This window comes from Pleurodeles waltl, chromosome 11, assembly GCF_031143425.1.
Source record: "Pleurodeles waltl isolate 20211129_DDA chromosome 11, aPleWal1.hap1.20221129, whole genome shotgun sequence".
Taxonomy (NCBI): Eukaryota; Metazoa; Chordata; class Amphibia; order Caudata; family Salamandridae; genus Pleurodeles; species Pleurodeles waltl.
The window spans coordinates 474,072,986-474,089,563 of record NC_090450.1 but is presented as its reverse complement, the minus strand read 5'-3'; the positions used below and the strand labels follow the sequence as shown (position 1 = coordinate 474,089,563).

Below are 16,578 nucleotides of genomic sequence, written 5' to 3'. Positions count from 1 at the left end.
AGTTTACGCAGGAAACGGAATATTACGAGGAACTCCTAATGAGGCCCTCAGAACCCGTTGACTGTGACTCAAAATACCACGGGTTGAAATGTCCACACACAATTTAATTGATGCTGGACGCTATATTTGTATAAACACTTTTAAAATTTTACAGTTTGCCTGAACTAAAATTTAATTTTCTCTAGGCATTCTGTTTACCATTTTTATTTCTTTACTCATTGTTCATTCATTTTGCACTTCTCGTGAGCACTGCGCTTCTGCACATATGTTTACCTTGTGGAACATCTGTTTTGTTATTATTGTTTGACACTAATACAATACATAGTCCATTTTTTGTAGACCATTCCCAATGCGTGTGGATTGTATTTTCATGGGTTGTACCTGAAGATGACTTTCTCCTGGACTTTTCCTCAATCCTAAATAATTCACCTAAAGAAACATCTGACAGAATGACATCACCTGTACCAGAAGTCATAGGAGCACTGCTACAACATTTTCCGGATCCAGACTGGTGTCTGGGGTATATTCTAAGGAGAGGAATCTGCAGTTAAAAATATCCATCAGAAGCAGAGCCAAAGAGGTGTGAGCATTACATAATATACCGCAATCAGACTTGAAAAAGCAAAGGTTAATCTGTACATAGGCTTGTCTTCTGATAAAACAGAAAATAGCTACTGCAGCACAGACATTCATAAAGAACAGAAAATATATCATATATCATATTGTGGCAAAAGAAATGGAAGTTAGGTATACACAAGGGAAATTTCAACCACATACAGCCTCCAGTGAGGCATTGGACAGATAAAACAACAGAAAACAATGACTTCTCATGAGGGACTGCGTATAAATATGCCCCAGAGGAGTAATGGAGCTAAATACATATGTAAAACCCCAAAATGAATATGTACTGTCCACAAAATATCTAAGAACTATATTAAGGAAAAGAGACATGGTGGTAATATATATCCCTCCTCTCACAGAGCAATGGCTTGCATGTGCTAGTGAATGTGCCTTACCACAGATGGGTTTTCCTCCTTTATAGACACTGGGAGGCTCAGCCAGGTATACGGAATAACGTCCTTTGTATTGCATTTTTCACAGGTGATGGAATGGACCACTTGTATGTGGAACAGCTAAAAATGATGTAAATAAAATTAAATTTTTTGTCAAGAGAGATGAAATATGAGAACATTCTAAAAACTGCCTTACTGCATTACACGTTTGCAGTGAAGCTGTGAGGCATGGCTTCACTTTCAATTCCTGTCCACCAAGTAAATAGGAGACACAGTAACGTCACTCGACATTAGAAAGATATTTTCCTGATACAATACTTGCAAATATAATTCTACCTACCAGCTGAGATACTCTTTAGCTGACGGCACCTTACATGTTGCATGTTATCAAAGAGAAACCGCATCACCTCTTTATAAAAGTACCTCTCATTTGAAAAGTAATTCATCACTTTCTGTCCCAGCGCCACTACCAGATGATGAACAACTGCCTATCATCTACAAGTTCATAATTCTGATGCCCATGCACATATTTGATTTAGTCTCTACAGCTGGCCACATATGACTGACCGAAATGTGAAACAGCACATTTACGAATGCTTCTGGCTTGTGTGTCAAGAAATGGGCTGTGTGTTTGGCTGTAGCTCATTTACAATGGAAATCCATGAACGGTTTAAGGATGGCTAGTCAGACATATGTGAGTCTCTGTAAGGACATTATACCATACACATAAATATCACTTTCAGACTACTGCAACTGATAAATCAAACTCAATTATCTTCTTTACAAAACTACATACCCCACAATTATCACAAAATGAGTAGCCCTTTGCATATAGGCGGCTCCAGAGAGTGTTTTGATTGTCCAAGGTGTTTTTATCTTTGGTATTTCATGTACCAGAAAATCCCTTAAATTCAAAACGTGATTTATCTAACTCCTTACTGCATATATTTAAAAGGTATATGAATAAACAATGGTTCCTTCGAATGAAGCAAAACAAGACTTTGCTTCCTAGGCAAATATCAATAGGTACCAAAAGATGGTTCTGTTTTACATAGATTAATGCAAAAGTACCTTGACAAACAATACAGCTATCAGCGTAGATCTTGTTAATATGTAAAAAGTGTTCTGGTGAACAGCGCAGTGAACAGCGGATCAAGTGAGGACAAGTGTGCAATAAGCGATATGACAGATGAAGTGAAAAACGTGTAGACTATTCAAGTGCATAACTCACTAAGCCACTTTACCATGGTTGTTACCTGTGATCCACAATTTACATAAGAATATATGAAATATACTAACCTAGGAAGCTATTTTATACATAACAAAATGTGTGGAAATGTAGCACTTTAAACAACTGAGCTATCTTACACAGAATGCATATGTGTGCAAATTTTGAAGCAAAGTTAATAGCCAGATATTACATATACAACCATCTCTAACATGTGCATTAACCACCTGAGTAATTTTAACAGTAGCATGTCCTAAGATTTCCTGAATACACAGAGATCTAGTCAAACAAAAGGAGGGGGACAAGGAGATTAATAAAGGTCCAGTGTACGACCTCCCAAACTAACGAACATATCAAGAGTACACTGTTCCTAAGAAGCAACTATGAAAACACAGGCTCAGCACTGGCAGTTCCAGTACTAGAAGAAGCAGGCCCTCACACATCCATAGGATGTCATGCTTCATCATAGGGCCTGCTCCATGTCAGACTGGCACTGCAATGTCTGACGGGACCCCAGAGGGGGCACTCTGCCAGAGGTATTTAACAACAGTGTGTGTCTGAGAAAGGGTTAGGAATGTATCTGAACCTACCCTAAAAAAGCAGAAGAAAACCAAAACCAGAATAACATTTGCTCAAGGTCCTCCAAAAGCTCATTTTAATTGGGGTGGAAGACCTTGGTCAAGATAAAAAATTAGGCAAATACGGAGTGGGTACGGAGTAAGGTTCCTCCACTCACATGGTGAAAGCGTTGTAGAGATTGGTCTCCCCAACAGCTAGTAACTCAGGTCAACATGTTTCGCGCCTATCATGCCCCTATCGATCGGGTGGAGCTCCATCAGGACCAAAAATAGCAACTCATCTTCTGCTGTATTACATTCCTCTAAAAACTATTGAGGCGTAGATTTCACTTACATGAACATAACATGGAAAGTAACTTAAAACGAAGAACCCTCTCTTCCTTGGGAACGAGTTCCTTGGGATCTAGCGGACCTTGGGACTCACAATTTTCTTTGAAGAGTTACCGTTGCTGGAAACCTATTCCGTGTGCGCTGTCCCGGAAGTGATTTCCTGAATACCTAGAAATCTAGGCAGCAGTTGCTTTTACCTCCTAAACTGTGTTATTGTGCAGTTAATTGTGGCATGTTAAGGATGACAGACAACTAAGGAAAACTTTTGCCATAACTCTTCTATATTGTGCACTTATCTTTTAGTATGCTCTGAAATAACACAAAGGCATCAACTTTAAGCAGAAAGGAGCAGACTGACCAAGAGAACACTTTTAAGGAGTTTTGTTGCTGTGATTTTAACACTGAATATGAACCAAATTTAAGGAAGTAATTGAAAAAGGCCTACTGATATCATGATCACTCCTACACAATAATGACCCTTATTTCTGAGTGCACCGCAGTGTACCATTGTGAACCACGCACATCTTTGTTGCCATGTGCTCAAAGTTTCATCTTAATATTTTGATGAGTAAACTGGTCCTGTAATGATTCTAGAATATGAGGAGTTTGCAAAAGACTGGGTGTCTGATTGTTCCTGAGTAGAACATGTGAATACTCCAAGCCATTTGCAAAGTGGCTCTACTGTCCAAGTAGGTGGTGTTCCCCTATGAAATTAAGAAGAAAGTAAACTTTCCTATTTTCAGATGGTTTCATGATTTTGTCTTCTGTTTTGCGCAGCAAAAGGTCAGAGGCCGACAGGAGATTTGGGCCCAAACGGAAGCTTCTTGCACAGTCCTGCTCAGTGAGATCATCAGGTGTGAGGACGTGCTTGTGAGTGGGTATCATTTCTCTAAGTGATTGGGACAACTGCAGAACCAGAGGAGTCACACCTTTCTCAGGGCTCTAGCATAACTCTTAGATTTATCGATAAGAAAACTGATCACACAAATTAAGGCGCCTTAAAGCAGCAATGGGTTGCATAAAACAATGCCATGTTGGCCCTACCGCCAATGCAGCCAGGCCAGCAGGCTTTAGCCTGTTAAACTTATTAGAAAAGTTAAGAGCTCCCCAGAAGAAAATGGACAAGCTCCAGGCTTATAATTGCTACTATAAGGTTTCTCCGCCAGCATTCCAATGTTTGTCTTTATGTTTTCTCCTTTTTCATTTTGAACAATCTACCCTTAGGGGGTGTAATGTCCTAATAGCCTTTCTCCCTCGTTATTAAGCTGGAGCTCAGGTTCAGGCCTTGAGTAGAACTCGCCAGTGGTCTATAGGACTATATTGGCTGCACAAAGTGAAATACTGCACGAGCACCGAAACACAGACCTTTATTGGAATACAGCTCACAACATTACTTGCTGAAGAACAACCACTATTTTGACGCATAACAGATTTTGACAACACATTGTCTTATTTCTCCAACAAATATACATAGTAAATGGAAGTCAACAGATTTGAATGTTATGCATACACTGAAGGTGTCTAACAAAACGATTGCTGAAACATTCATAATGTCGAAAAACCATTCTCACTGCGCCAGATTTCCAAACATTTGCTGTTAGGAAACGAAATTATTGTGATCATGCTCTACAGACAGCTCACAGTTGAAAGCAAATTTTGCAGAGGGCGAAAAGGGCCTATCCACCAACGTTCACTGAGACCCTAGAACCATTTCAGTATGCATCAAACATGGCAGGGCTAGTTGTATAAAAGAAGCTCGTAAAGGAATATTAGAATGCAATTGAGGGGTGGTCTAACTGATTATAGGGCACTTTACATCTGTTTTTTTTTATCTGTAATGGGTGATGTAGTACTAATACTAATTGCAGGAGTAATAATGAAGAAATAAATGTACCCATAAGTCTGAACCACCTGTAAACTACCAATGTGATGAAGAAACAGTCATTCACTTGAACATTTCTAGTTTGCGAAGTGATAGTCACACAGAAATGGACTAAGCACATGGTTCTGTTTCAAAGCTCTAATGAATCGCTGAAGAGCAGCACCAAGAAGACGTGATTGTTGGAAGCACTAAGCAGTGCAAAGCTGTAAGGTCATTGAACAATTCTTTTATGGTAGGAGATCCACATCCTAAAACATAGACACTGAGGACCTGATTCACAAAGGTAACATGCATTTTTTTGTATTTTATTTTTTTAAAGAAATGTACACTTTTGAGTATGTGTACTACTTTTGGCTGTTCGCTACATCTGAGAGCAGATTACTACTACTTGTTAAAAAACAACAGATAGTCCAGGCCTACACATGGCCAAACCACTGGCACTGTAACACCATGCCATAGAAAATAAGGTTAGATTACATTAAAGTGTTTAAAATAGCTAAAAATATAAATATAGTTTAATGTTAACACCTATATAAAAATAGTACATATTTATTATTTAATAATAAAATATTTTAATTTCTTATTTTGAATTTTAAAATTAATGTAACAATATTTTTTTATTAAAATATAAGAAAATACATTTTAATTGATTCTATAATTAATCCCTGCTGATGAAAAGATGCCTCTGCTTTGTCTCTTCTTTACCCGTGTTTATGTGCTGGACTCTGCTCTCCACCTGTGTTACTGGCACCCCAGTCGAGATTTTCTTCAAATCAGATGTCAAGAACATCTTCACAAAAGTTATTTGTTTGCAGCACATCTTGACACTTCTTTAGTAGAGCCACTTCAAAGACATTCCTAGCATTCTTGAATTAGTCAACCTCTCCCAATGCGGCTCCAGAGGCCTCAGGTTACTGATCACTATGGAGAGTTAGATATTGCTTGTTTGTAATGTGCAACTCCTGTTGGGCTCCTGCACTGTGCCCTAGACCTACATACTCTGAATCTAAGTTATGTTGTAATGAAAATGTCACTTACCCAGTGTACATCTGTTCGTGGCATCAGTCGCTGAGATTCACATGGTCTGCATAGCTCGCCATCTGGTGTTGGGTCGGAGTGTTACAAGTTGTTTTTCTTCGAAGAAGTGTTTTCGAGTCACGGGACCGAGTGACTCCTCCTTCTGTGCTCATTGCGCATGGGCGTCGACTCCATCTTCGATTGTTTTCCCCGCAGAGGGTGAGATAGGAGTTGTACTATAGTAATAGTGCCCGCGCAATGAAATGTGTAAGTATGTACCTATTAAAGGTTTAAATAATATATATACAAATGTACAAAATTGAAGGTAACTTCTGAACTGCTACAGGCTTCCGGGGAGGTGGGTGGGCCCATGTGAATCTCAGCGACTGATGCCACGAACAGATGTACACTGGGTAAGTGACATTTTCAGTTCGATGGCATCTGTCGCTGTAGATACACATGGTCTGCATAGACTAGTAAGCAGTTATTTCCCCATAAGCGGTGGTTTAGCCTGTAGGAGTAGAAGTTGTCTGAAATAGAGTTCTTAATACAGCTTGACCTACTGTAGCTTGTTGTGCGGATAGCACATCTATACAGTAGTGTTTGGTGAATGTGTGAGGCGTAGACCATGTGGCTGCCTTACATATTTCATGCATTGGGATGTTTCCTAAAAAGGCCATTGAAGCACCTTTTTTCCTTGTTGAATGTGCCCTGGGAGTAATGGGCAGTTGTCTTTTTGCTTTAAGGTAGCAGATTTGGATGCATTTAACTATCCATCTGGCTATACCTTGTTTTGATATTGGGTTACCTGCATGAGGTTTTTGGAATGCAATAAATAGCTGTTTAGTCTTTCTGATGTTCTTTGTTCTGTCAATGTAGTACATTAATGCTCTTTTGACATCTAATGTATGTAGTGCTCTTTCAGCCACAGAATCTGGCTGTGGGAAAAAAACTGGTAGTTCTACCGTTTGATTTAGATGGAATGGTGAAATAACTTTTGGTAAAAATTTTGGATTAGGTCGTAGGACGACCTTATTTTTATGTATTTGTATAAAAGGTTCTTGTGTTGTGAACGCTTGAATTTCACTTACTCTTCTTAGAGATGTAATGGCGATGAGAAAGGCAACTTTCCAGGTTAGGAATTGTATTCCGCAAGAGTGCATGGGTTCGAAAGGTGGGCCCATGAGTCTTGTTAGGACCACGTTTAGGTTCCATGAAGGAACAGGTGGTGTTCTTGGTGGTATAATTCTTTTAAGACCTTCTATGAATGCTTTGATGACTGGTATCCTATACAAGGAAGTTGAATAGGTAGTCTGCAGGTATGCAGATATTGCTGCAAGGTGTATTTTAATAGAAGAGAAGGCTAGCTTTGCTTTTTGTAAATGGAGCAAGTAATTTACTATATGTTTTGGAGTTGCGTCTAGTGGTTGTATCTGATTATGATGGCAGTACCAAACAAATCTTTTCCACTTACTTGCGTAGCAGTGTCTAGTGGATGGCCTTCTGGCCTGCTTTATGACTTCCATACACTCTTGGCTAAGTTGTAAGTGTCCGAATTCTAGGATTTCAGGAGCCAGATTGCTAGATTCAGCGATGCTGGATCTGGGTGTCTGATCTGTTGGTTGTGTTGCGTTAACAGATCTGGTTTGTTGGGCAGTTTGATGTGGGGTACTACAGACAGATCTAGCAGTGTTGTGTACCAGGGTTGTCTTGCCCACGTTGGTGCTATTAAAATGAGTTTGAGTTTGTTTTGACTCAATTTGTTTACTAGGTAAGGAAGGAGAGGGAGAGGAGGAAAAGCGTAAGCAAATATTCCTGACCAGTTCATCCATAGGGCATTGCCTTGGGATTGCTTGTGTGGGTATCTGGACGCGAAGTTTTGGCATTTTGCGTTCTCTTTTGTTGCAAATAAGTCTATTTGAGGTGTTCCCCAGAGTGTGAAGTAGGTGTTCAGAATCTGTGGGTGGATTTCCCATTCGTGGACTTGCTGGTGATCTCGAGAGAGATTGTCTGCCAGTTGATTCTGGATCCCCGGAATAAACTGTGCTATTAGACGAATTTGATGGTGGATTGCCCACTTCCATATTTTTTGAGCTAATAAGCTTAACTGCGTTGAATGTGTTCCTCCTTGTTTGTTTAGATAATACATCGTTGTCATGTTGTCTGTTTTGACTAGGATGTATTTGTGGATTATGATTGGTTGGAAAGCTTTTAGTGCTTGAAAAACTGCTAATAATTCTAGATGATTTATATGCAGTTTTGTTTGATGTATGTTCCATTGTCCTCTTATGTTGTGTTGATTGAGATGTGCTCCCCACCCTGTCATGGAAGCATCTGTTGTTATTACGTACTGTGGCACTGGGTATTGGAAAGGCCGCCCTTTGTTTAAATTTATACTGTTCCACCATAGAAGCGAGAGGTAAGTTTGGCGGTCTAGCAACACCAGATCTAGAAGGTGACCCTGTGCTTGAGACCACTGTGAGGCTAGGCACTGTTGTAAGGGCCTCATGTGCAGTCTTGCGTTTGGGACAATGGCTATGCATGAGGACATCATGCCTAGGAGCTGTAGTATTGTTCTCGCTTGTATTGTTTGATTTGGAGACATGTGTTGAATGACTCTGTTGAAATTGTGAATTCTTTGTGGAGTTGGCGTTGCTACTCCTTTTGTCGTGTCTATTATGGCTCCTAGATATTGCTGTACTTTGCTTGGCTGAATGTTGGATTTTGCAAAGTTGACGGTGAACCCTAGTTTGTAGAGGGTTTGTATGACTTGATTTGTGTGGTTTGAGCATTGTGTGAGCGAACTGGTTTTGATTAGCCAGTCGTCTAGATACGGGAATACATGTATTTGCTGCCTTCTGATGTGTGCAGCGACTACTGCTAGGCATTTTGTGAATACTCTTGGAGCGGTTGTTAAACCAAAAGGCAATACTTTGAATTGGTAATGTATTCCTTTGAATACAAACCTTAGATATTTCCTGTGTGATTGATGTATTGGTATATGGAAATATGCGTCTTTGAGGTCTAGGGTTGTCATGTAGTTGTGTTTTTTGAGCAATGGTAACACTTCTTGTAGTGTGACCATGTGAAAGTGGTCTGATTTGATGAATGTGTTTACTACTCTGAGGTCTAGAATTGGTCTCAGTGTTTCGTCCTTTTTTGGTATCAAGAAGTACAGTGAATAAACTCCTGTGTTTATTTGTGTGCTTGGTACTAATTCTATTGCATTTTTTTGCAGTAGTGCTTGAACTTCTATCTCTAGAAGCTGTGAATGGTGTTTTGATAAATTTTGTGATTTTGGTGGTATGTCTGGAGGGAATTGCAGGAATTCTATGCAATAACCATGTTGGATAATTGCTAGGACCCATGTGTCTGTAGTTATTTTCTCCCATGCTTCGTAATATTGACCTATCCTTCCCCCCACTGGTGTTGTGTGGGGGGGGGGGTGAGTGACGTGTGAGTCACTGCTTGTTGGTAGTGGTTTTGGGGCTTTGAAATCTTCCTCTATTCCTAGGGAATTGCCCTCCTCTATACTGGCCCCGAAAGCCTCCCCTGTACTGTCCCTGGTAGGTGGACGGTGCGGACTGTGAGGTACTAGCTTGTGTGGCCTGACCCCGAAACCCTCCTCTAAAAGGTGTTTTGCGGAAGGTGGTATAAGATCCTCTGCTCTGCGGGGAGTAGAGTGCGCCCATGGCCTTGGCAGTGTCAGTGTCCTTTTTGAGCTTTTCTATGGCTGTGTCGACCTCCGGACCGAACAGAAGTTTTTCGTTTACTGGCATGTTAAGTACTGCCTGCTGAATTTCTGGCTTGAATCCAGACGTTCTGAGCCATGCGTGCCTACGGATGGTAACCGACGTATTAATGGTCCTTGCGGCCGTGTCTGCTGCATCCATAGAGGAGCGTATTTGATTGTTGGAAATGTTTTGACCCTCCTCAACAACCTGTTTTGCTCTTTTTTGTAGATCTTTTGGGAGATGTTCAATGAGATGCTGCATCTCATCCCAGTGGGCTCTGTCGTATCGCGCTAGCAGCGCTTGTGAATTTGCGATGCGCCACTGGTTTGCTGCTTGGACAGCGACCCTCTTCCCGGCTGCATCGAACTTCCTGCTTTCTTTATCTGGGGGAGGTGCATCCCCAGAAGTGTGTGAATTTGCCCGTTTTCTGGCAGCCCCTACCACCACAGAATCTGGTGGCAGCTGAGAGGTGATGAATACAGGGTCCGTAGGAGGCGCCTTATACTTTTTGTCCACTCTAGGCGTTACTGCCCTACTTTTAACTGGCTCCTTGAAGATCTCCTTTGCATGGCGTAGCATGCCTGGGAGCATCGGCAGGCTTTGGTAGGAGCTGTGGGTGGAGGAGAGGGTGTTAAATAAAAAGTCATCCTCTACTTGTTCAGAGTGTAGTTCCACATTATGGAACTGTGCTGCTCTAGCCACCACTTGTGAATAGGCTGTGCTGTCTTCAGGTGGTGATGGCCTAGTTGGGTATGTGTCTGGGCTGTTATCAGACACTGTTGCATCGTACAAGTCCCACGCGTCTTGATCTTGGTCATCGTGGCTCATGGCGGTGTGAGCTGGCGAATGTGACGGGGTGTAAGTTGGCGAAGCCGGAGTTACAGGTGGAGGCGAGGGAGGAGGTGTTACCTTCTGTGCTGTTTGTTGCTGAGGAGTAAACTGAAGTGTTCTCTTTCTTTTGACAGGTGGAAGGGTACTAATCTTCCCTGTCCCCTGCTGAATAAAGATACGCTTTTGCGTGTGATCCACGTCAGTGGATTGCAGTTCTTGTTCGAATCTGTGTTTTTTCATTTGTGAAGACATAGAATGTTCTTCAGTATAGGAGCCTGAAACTGGGTCTGTTGGTTTTTTTTTCGGCTCCGAAAACCCTGTTGTTTGTTTTTTCGGCTCCGAGGTAACCTTCCTCTTCTTCTGTGCCGAAAATTCTTGGCCTCTATGGTCTTCGGCGCCACTGTCTCGGCGTCGATCCGTGTCGACACCGAACTCTCGGTGTCGATGCTTCTCTTTAGCACTCTCTCGGTCCCGAGGAGGCTGCGTGCCGGTGTCTCGACCGAAGTCGGACGATCTCGACACTGAATGGGCCTTTTTCGGTGCCGATTGTTGGTCACCGGGAATTTGGGTTGAGCCATGGCCGGTTGGCAGTGGCGTCCCCTGGGCCTTTTTTCCTTTTTTAAGTTCTGATCTCGACGTCTTACTCACAGTTTTTGTATTGTCGAGTTCGTCGGAGTCTGAATCCTGGATGGAAAAGGATTCCTCCTGTTCCTCTTCTGTCTCGAACTGTCGATGTTCCTTTGGCGTGGACGCCATCTGCAGTCTTCTCGCTCGACGGTCGCGCAGAGTTTTTCGGGACCGGAACGCCCGACAGGCCTCACAGGATTCTTCGCTGTGCTCGGGTGACAGGCACAGGTTACAGACCGAGTGTTGGTCCGTATAAGGATATTTGTTGTGGCATTCAGGGCAGAATCGAAACGGGGTCCGTTCCATCGGCGTTGTTCTCCACGCGGTCGGGCCGACTAGGCCCCGACGGTGTGCCGAAATCTACCCCGAAGGGCACCGAAGCGCTTCGATGTTCAATGCGTCGTCGTATGTGTCTATCTCGAACCGGATCGCAACGATACCGTCGAAAATCTTCCGTTTTCAGCTATCTTTCCGTTCCGAAACTCGGAGCGACAGGAACACGTCCAAACCCGATGGCGGAAAGAAAACAATCGAAGATGGAGTCGACGCCCATGCGCAATGAGCACAGAAGGAGGAGTCACTCGGTCCCGTGACTCGAAAACACTTCTTCGAAGAAAAACAACTTGTAACACTCCGACCCAACACCAGATGGCGAGCTATGCAGACCATGTGTATCTACAGCGACAGATGCCATCGAACCAACAGTTTCTTGGACCTCCACAGTTTTATATGCAGGTCCTATATGAACCTTTGTTTCTGTGTATCAAGTTGTGGAATATTAAGAACCACAGAACATCGAAACAAGACCAGTATTAGGATGATTCTTATGGCTCTAGGAAGATGAAGGTACTATACCATTGATATGTTGAAATATTTACCGTAGTGCATCAGTTACTAGAATCTTATTCCTATCCCTGTTTATTCTCTTCACCGCCAGCACTGAGCAAAGTCTTAGACACCGTCAGCACTGTCAACAGGGAAGGTGAATGGCGGGTTCTCTGTTGTTTCCAAAGCAACATTCAGATCTACAGTTTAGTGTTAACTTGAGTCTATTCGACAGGACATGCCTGCCCAGTGGTGCCAGGGATGAAAGTGCCCAAAGGTCAAGAATTGATTGACTGACATTGTGTCAGATAGCTAGTCGGACATGCACCTCAACATCCATGATAGGGTACTGACATTCATAACTGCCAGAAGTTAGAGAGATTAGAGAAACCACTTTTGGGACATTGCAGTGAGCATGACTGAGGCAGAAGCAGAAGTGGATGTAATCCATGATTGAAAGCCACAGAGCAGGAACATGTATGAGTTTTATTTTGACAAGAGTAAGAGGACCCAGATGTCTAGGAATTGTACCAGGTGGTACTATCCAAGCTGGGCCTAGCAACAGGGTGCCAAGTCAAAGAAGAGACCGTTACAGAAGCATACTGGACTCTGGATCACAGAATCCAAGAAGAGAGTCTACTCATGGTGTCTTTGGTCCAGTCTTTTACACAGCTGCACCCAGGGACTAACCAATTAGCCAACTCAGTATTGCACCTCGTTATGTTCTTCATGTCAGAGTTGCTGGTTTGTAGATGATTATCAGATATCCCTAAGAAGTTCAGGAAACAGTGTAAGTATGCCAATACTATAAAGGGTTATGGGCACTCTCTAGTCAAGCAAGCAAGAGAATTGTCCTGCCATGTTTGAGCAGCCTAGTAACAAATGGGGCAGTAGAGAAAAAGAGACAAGGGCATTTGCGGGCTTTGTCTACTTCTGAATTAATTTTTAGAAGGTGTGCATTGTAGTGTATAACCTGTTAACACCATTACCTAAGGCTGTTGCACAATATGTATAAATATATGTCTGGGGAGACAGGGCTTGGCAAGATGGACTAAAGCTGCATTGGGCCCTGGCTTCCGAGCCCTCACCTTATCAGACATCAGAAACATCCCAGACCACATAACATTACACTGCACCTTGTGAGCGCCTGTCAGTGTTTACTGAGAGTGATTTTGCGGATTGAATGGCTGCATCGCTGAAATGGGGGAGATGCAAAGTCTCAGTTGGCACGCATAAAAGAGTGACTGTGAATCTCCAAAGTCCTGGACGTTGGTGAGATAGTAGACTGTGGAGTGGGAAGACTGCAAGGCATGTGTCCTGTCTACTGTAAGGAGTGGGATCTGACCTTTGCTCAGCCAGACAGACATTCTTTATGTCTAAAAGAGGCGGGGCATGGCCCCTCATCCATTAAGGACAGGCCTCTGTTGCCATTAAGTAAAGTGCCCACTTTTGCACCTTATGCTGCTATATCCCTGCTTGTAGAATGTTGCCCAGGCCACAGTATGGGCAAGGATATAACATGCCCAACCAGAGGACAGGCCACCATTGACAAATTCACCAATTACACTACAACGGTGGACTCCAGGCTGGATTTGGATGATCAGGGTGGGCGATGGGCAAGGATGATGCCACAATCCTATAATCTATCATAGATACCCACTTCTCACTAGAAACCAAAACCAACGATGCAAGTCTGAATCCTACTCTCTCCATCAAGATCTCAGTAATGTTGTTGAAAAGGTGACAGAGGACGCTAAACACACTCTTCCTGGCCAGGTCATGTAACTCGTACAACCAACAACCAACTTGAACATGGGGCAAAAGACGCAGAAAGGCATTCCTGTTGCAAAAATATCCAGATTGTGGGAATGCCGGAGGGGATAGAGGGACCCATCCAACCCAATTCATTACCACATGGCTTCAATGTTGAAAACCAGTGGAAGACCTCCCCTAATGTTTTGTGGTAGAGAGGGTGCATCAGTCACAGGCTGCAAAGCAATCTTCCCTCAATCCAGCCCATACCCATTTAAACCAAGGGAACTAAGTTCGTCTTTCACACATATGGTTGCTTAAAGACATCTGCCAGATGAGAGTATATGAATGTGGAAGAGACTGGCATTATATCCTGCTAGCTATAACAATTCCTCTCACACCGAGGCATGGTGCTCCGAGCTGCATTATTCCCATCTCACAAGTAAACTTTATGTTGATCTTTCATCAGAGTTATGTAGATACAGATTACTGATTGCTTTCTTCTTGACAGGTTGCATGGGTGACAGATACTTCCTGGGTAAACGTATGGGCGGGGGATAAGTTGGGGGGATGAGATGTCAAGTTCAAGCTTTCACCAGTGTAGAGTGAAGTTTTCACATGTTCCTACAGGCTACAATGAGTACCAGCTGTTTTCTTTGAGTCATGCAATTGTTTCTCTAACAATCACGTAACACCCCAGAATGACTAAGATCCTATATGTGAACATCAGCAGTTTCAGCGGTAAGATTAAGAGAAGTGCTATCATGCAGTTTGTGAAAAGACATATCCCGAGCATCCTTTACGTCCATGTGACCAACCTTAAAGAAAGTGTAAATTCCCATGTAGATTTGGATATTACAGAGTGCACCATACCAGATGCACACTCAGCTCTTAGGGGGAGCTATACCCATTCATAAAACTTACCCATTGTGCAGCAAATTAGAGAGGATCCACAGGGTAGAAACACCCTGGTGGTGTGGTCCATGTATAGCTGAAGCTAATTACTACGCTGTGTCTATTCCTCTTTGTCGTTGCTTAATCCTACATTACACTTCCTACCACCATTCTAACATAAGGCAAACTCATAACGGGTGGAGTCTTTAATGCAGACATGGATACACAAAGAACTGTGCGGCATATGGGGCCGTCAAAGACCCATTGAGCGATTGGTCTCTCAGATTGGGTGATTGTGTTGGGCTTGGTGGATGCATGACGTATCAGAGGATAAAGGGACGAGAGATGCTCCTACCTTTAGTCGGCACACAATTCCCTTTCCCACCTCAATTATTTGTTTCTCCCAATTACTGACATGAGTGCATCCACACTCCCCAGAGCCATTTCACTCACTACTCTTATTAGAATTATGTGGTCCAGACCCTAAACCTGGGAAAAACTGGAGGTTTAGCCTGTGGTTGCTTATGTCAGATGATCTGGTTGCCTCACTCCGAATAGACATAAAGAATATTTAACACTCAATCTGACATCTGTAAACTCTATGGTAACCTAATAAGAAGCCTTTATGGCTATGATTCGAGGGAAGGTATTGATCAGAGCACATTGTCTTGCATTCACAGTGACAGGTCGTCAGATTTGGTACCTTGTCTCTGATTTGGCAGCTTGAACACTTGAAAACCTAACTAAGGGACGCCATGCTGGATTTTGCAAGACAGGTAGGGCTGGCAACCCAAAGCTCCACGTATGAATCTGGTGATGCATCTGGCAAGTTGCTCCACAGACTGGCAACTACCAGATCATTAATCTGGATAACCCCAGCCACTAATGATAGCATGAACAACAGAATCAGACACAAAGGGCATAGCCATCACATTTTCTTACCTAGTACAAGTCTTTTTATGGCATCCACATACCACTACAAGCCAAACTGGACAATCTATTACTTTTTGATCCTCTAGTTAGTCAGTTAACTAGCAGACAGGGAAACCCTAGATCAGAGCATGTCTTTACAAGAAATAGAAGAAGCCACCAGCTCTCTACAATCTGGGAACTCCCCATGACCCAATAGCTTTTCAGGAGATTTTTTCAAGACATTTCTATCCTTGACTATCCTCGATGTCCATTCAATATTCGCAGAGGAAACTCAAAAATGTTGTCTATCACAAGACGTGCTGAGAGCCACAATGATTGTAATTTCTAAATTTAGCAAGTCCCCAGAAATTCTCTTATCCTACCATTCGATCTCCCTTTCTAATGTCGAGGCAAAAATATACGCTAAGGTCCTAGCAGATTAGTTATTAAAAGTTAGAACTTTCCTCATTCACTATGACCAAAATGATTTCATGCCAGGGAGAGGTACTCACCGTTGCTTTCTGAGTTTGCACTTGATGATGGCACGATGCCATGAACAGACAGGTAACAATGGCCACCAGCTGCTTGATTTCAAGAAGGCATCTGATGCCACTGGGTGGAGCTTTCTGTTCCAAGTCTTAGAAAAGTGGATTTTAGCCAACATTTTATGGCTTACATTAAAACGTTGTACTCAATCAATCAATCAAAAAAATGTATAGAGTTTGCTACTCACCGGAGGAGGGGTTACTGTTCGAACAGCCACGTCTTGAGGTTTTTTCTGAAGAGCAGGAGGTCCTGGGTCTTGCGGAGGTTGATGGGGAGGGAGTTCCAGGCCTTGGGGGGAAGGTAGGAGAATGGTCTGCTTCCAGTGGTGGGGCGTTGGATGCGGGGGCTGTGGCGAGTGCGAGGTCAGCAGAGCAGAGGTGGCAAGTGGGAGTGTGGAAGGTCACTCTTT

The 16,578-nt window shown here is 42.8% G+C and overlaps 1 protein-coding gene across 5 annotated transcripts in view; it reads right to left on the bottom strand.

Annotated features, from left to right (window-relative positions):
• The window catches only part of LOC138265788 (ubiquitin carboxyl-terminal hydrolase 50-like), a 384,629-nt gene that overhangs the window by 160,125 nt on the left and 207,926 nt on the right, over positions 1–16,578 (bottom strand). For all 5 annotated transcript variants that reach the window (XM_069213817.1, XM_069213818.1, XM_069213819.1 and 2 more), the window contains one exon: positions 1,017–1,133. In XM_069213817.1, coding sequence (XP_069069918.1) covers positions 1,017–1,133 — 117 coding nt within the window. The remainder of the gene's footprint in view (positions 1–1,016; positions 1,134–16,578) is intronic.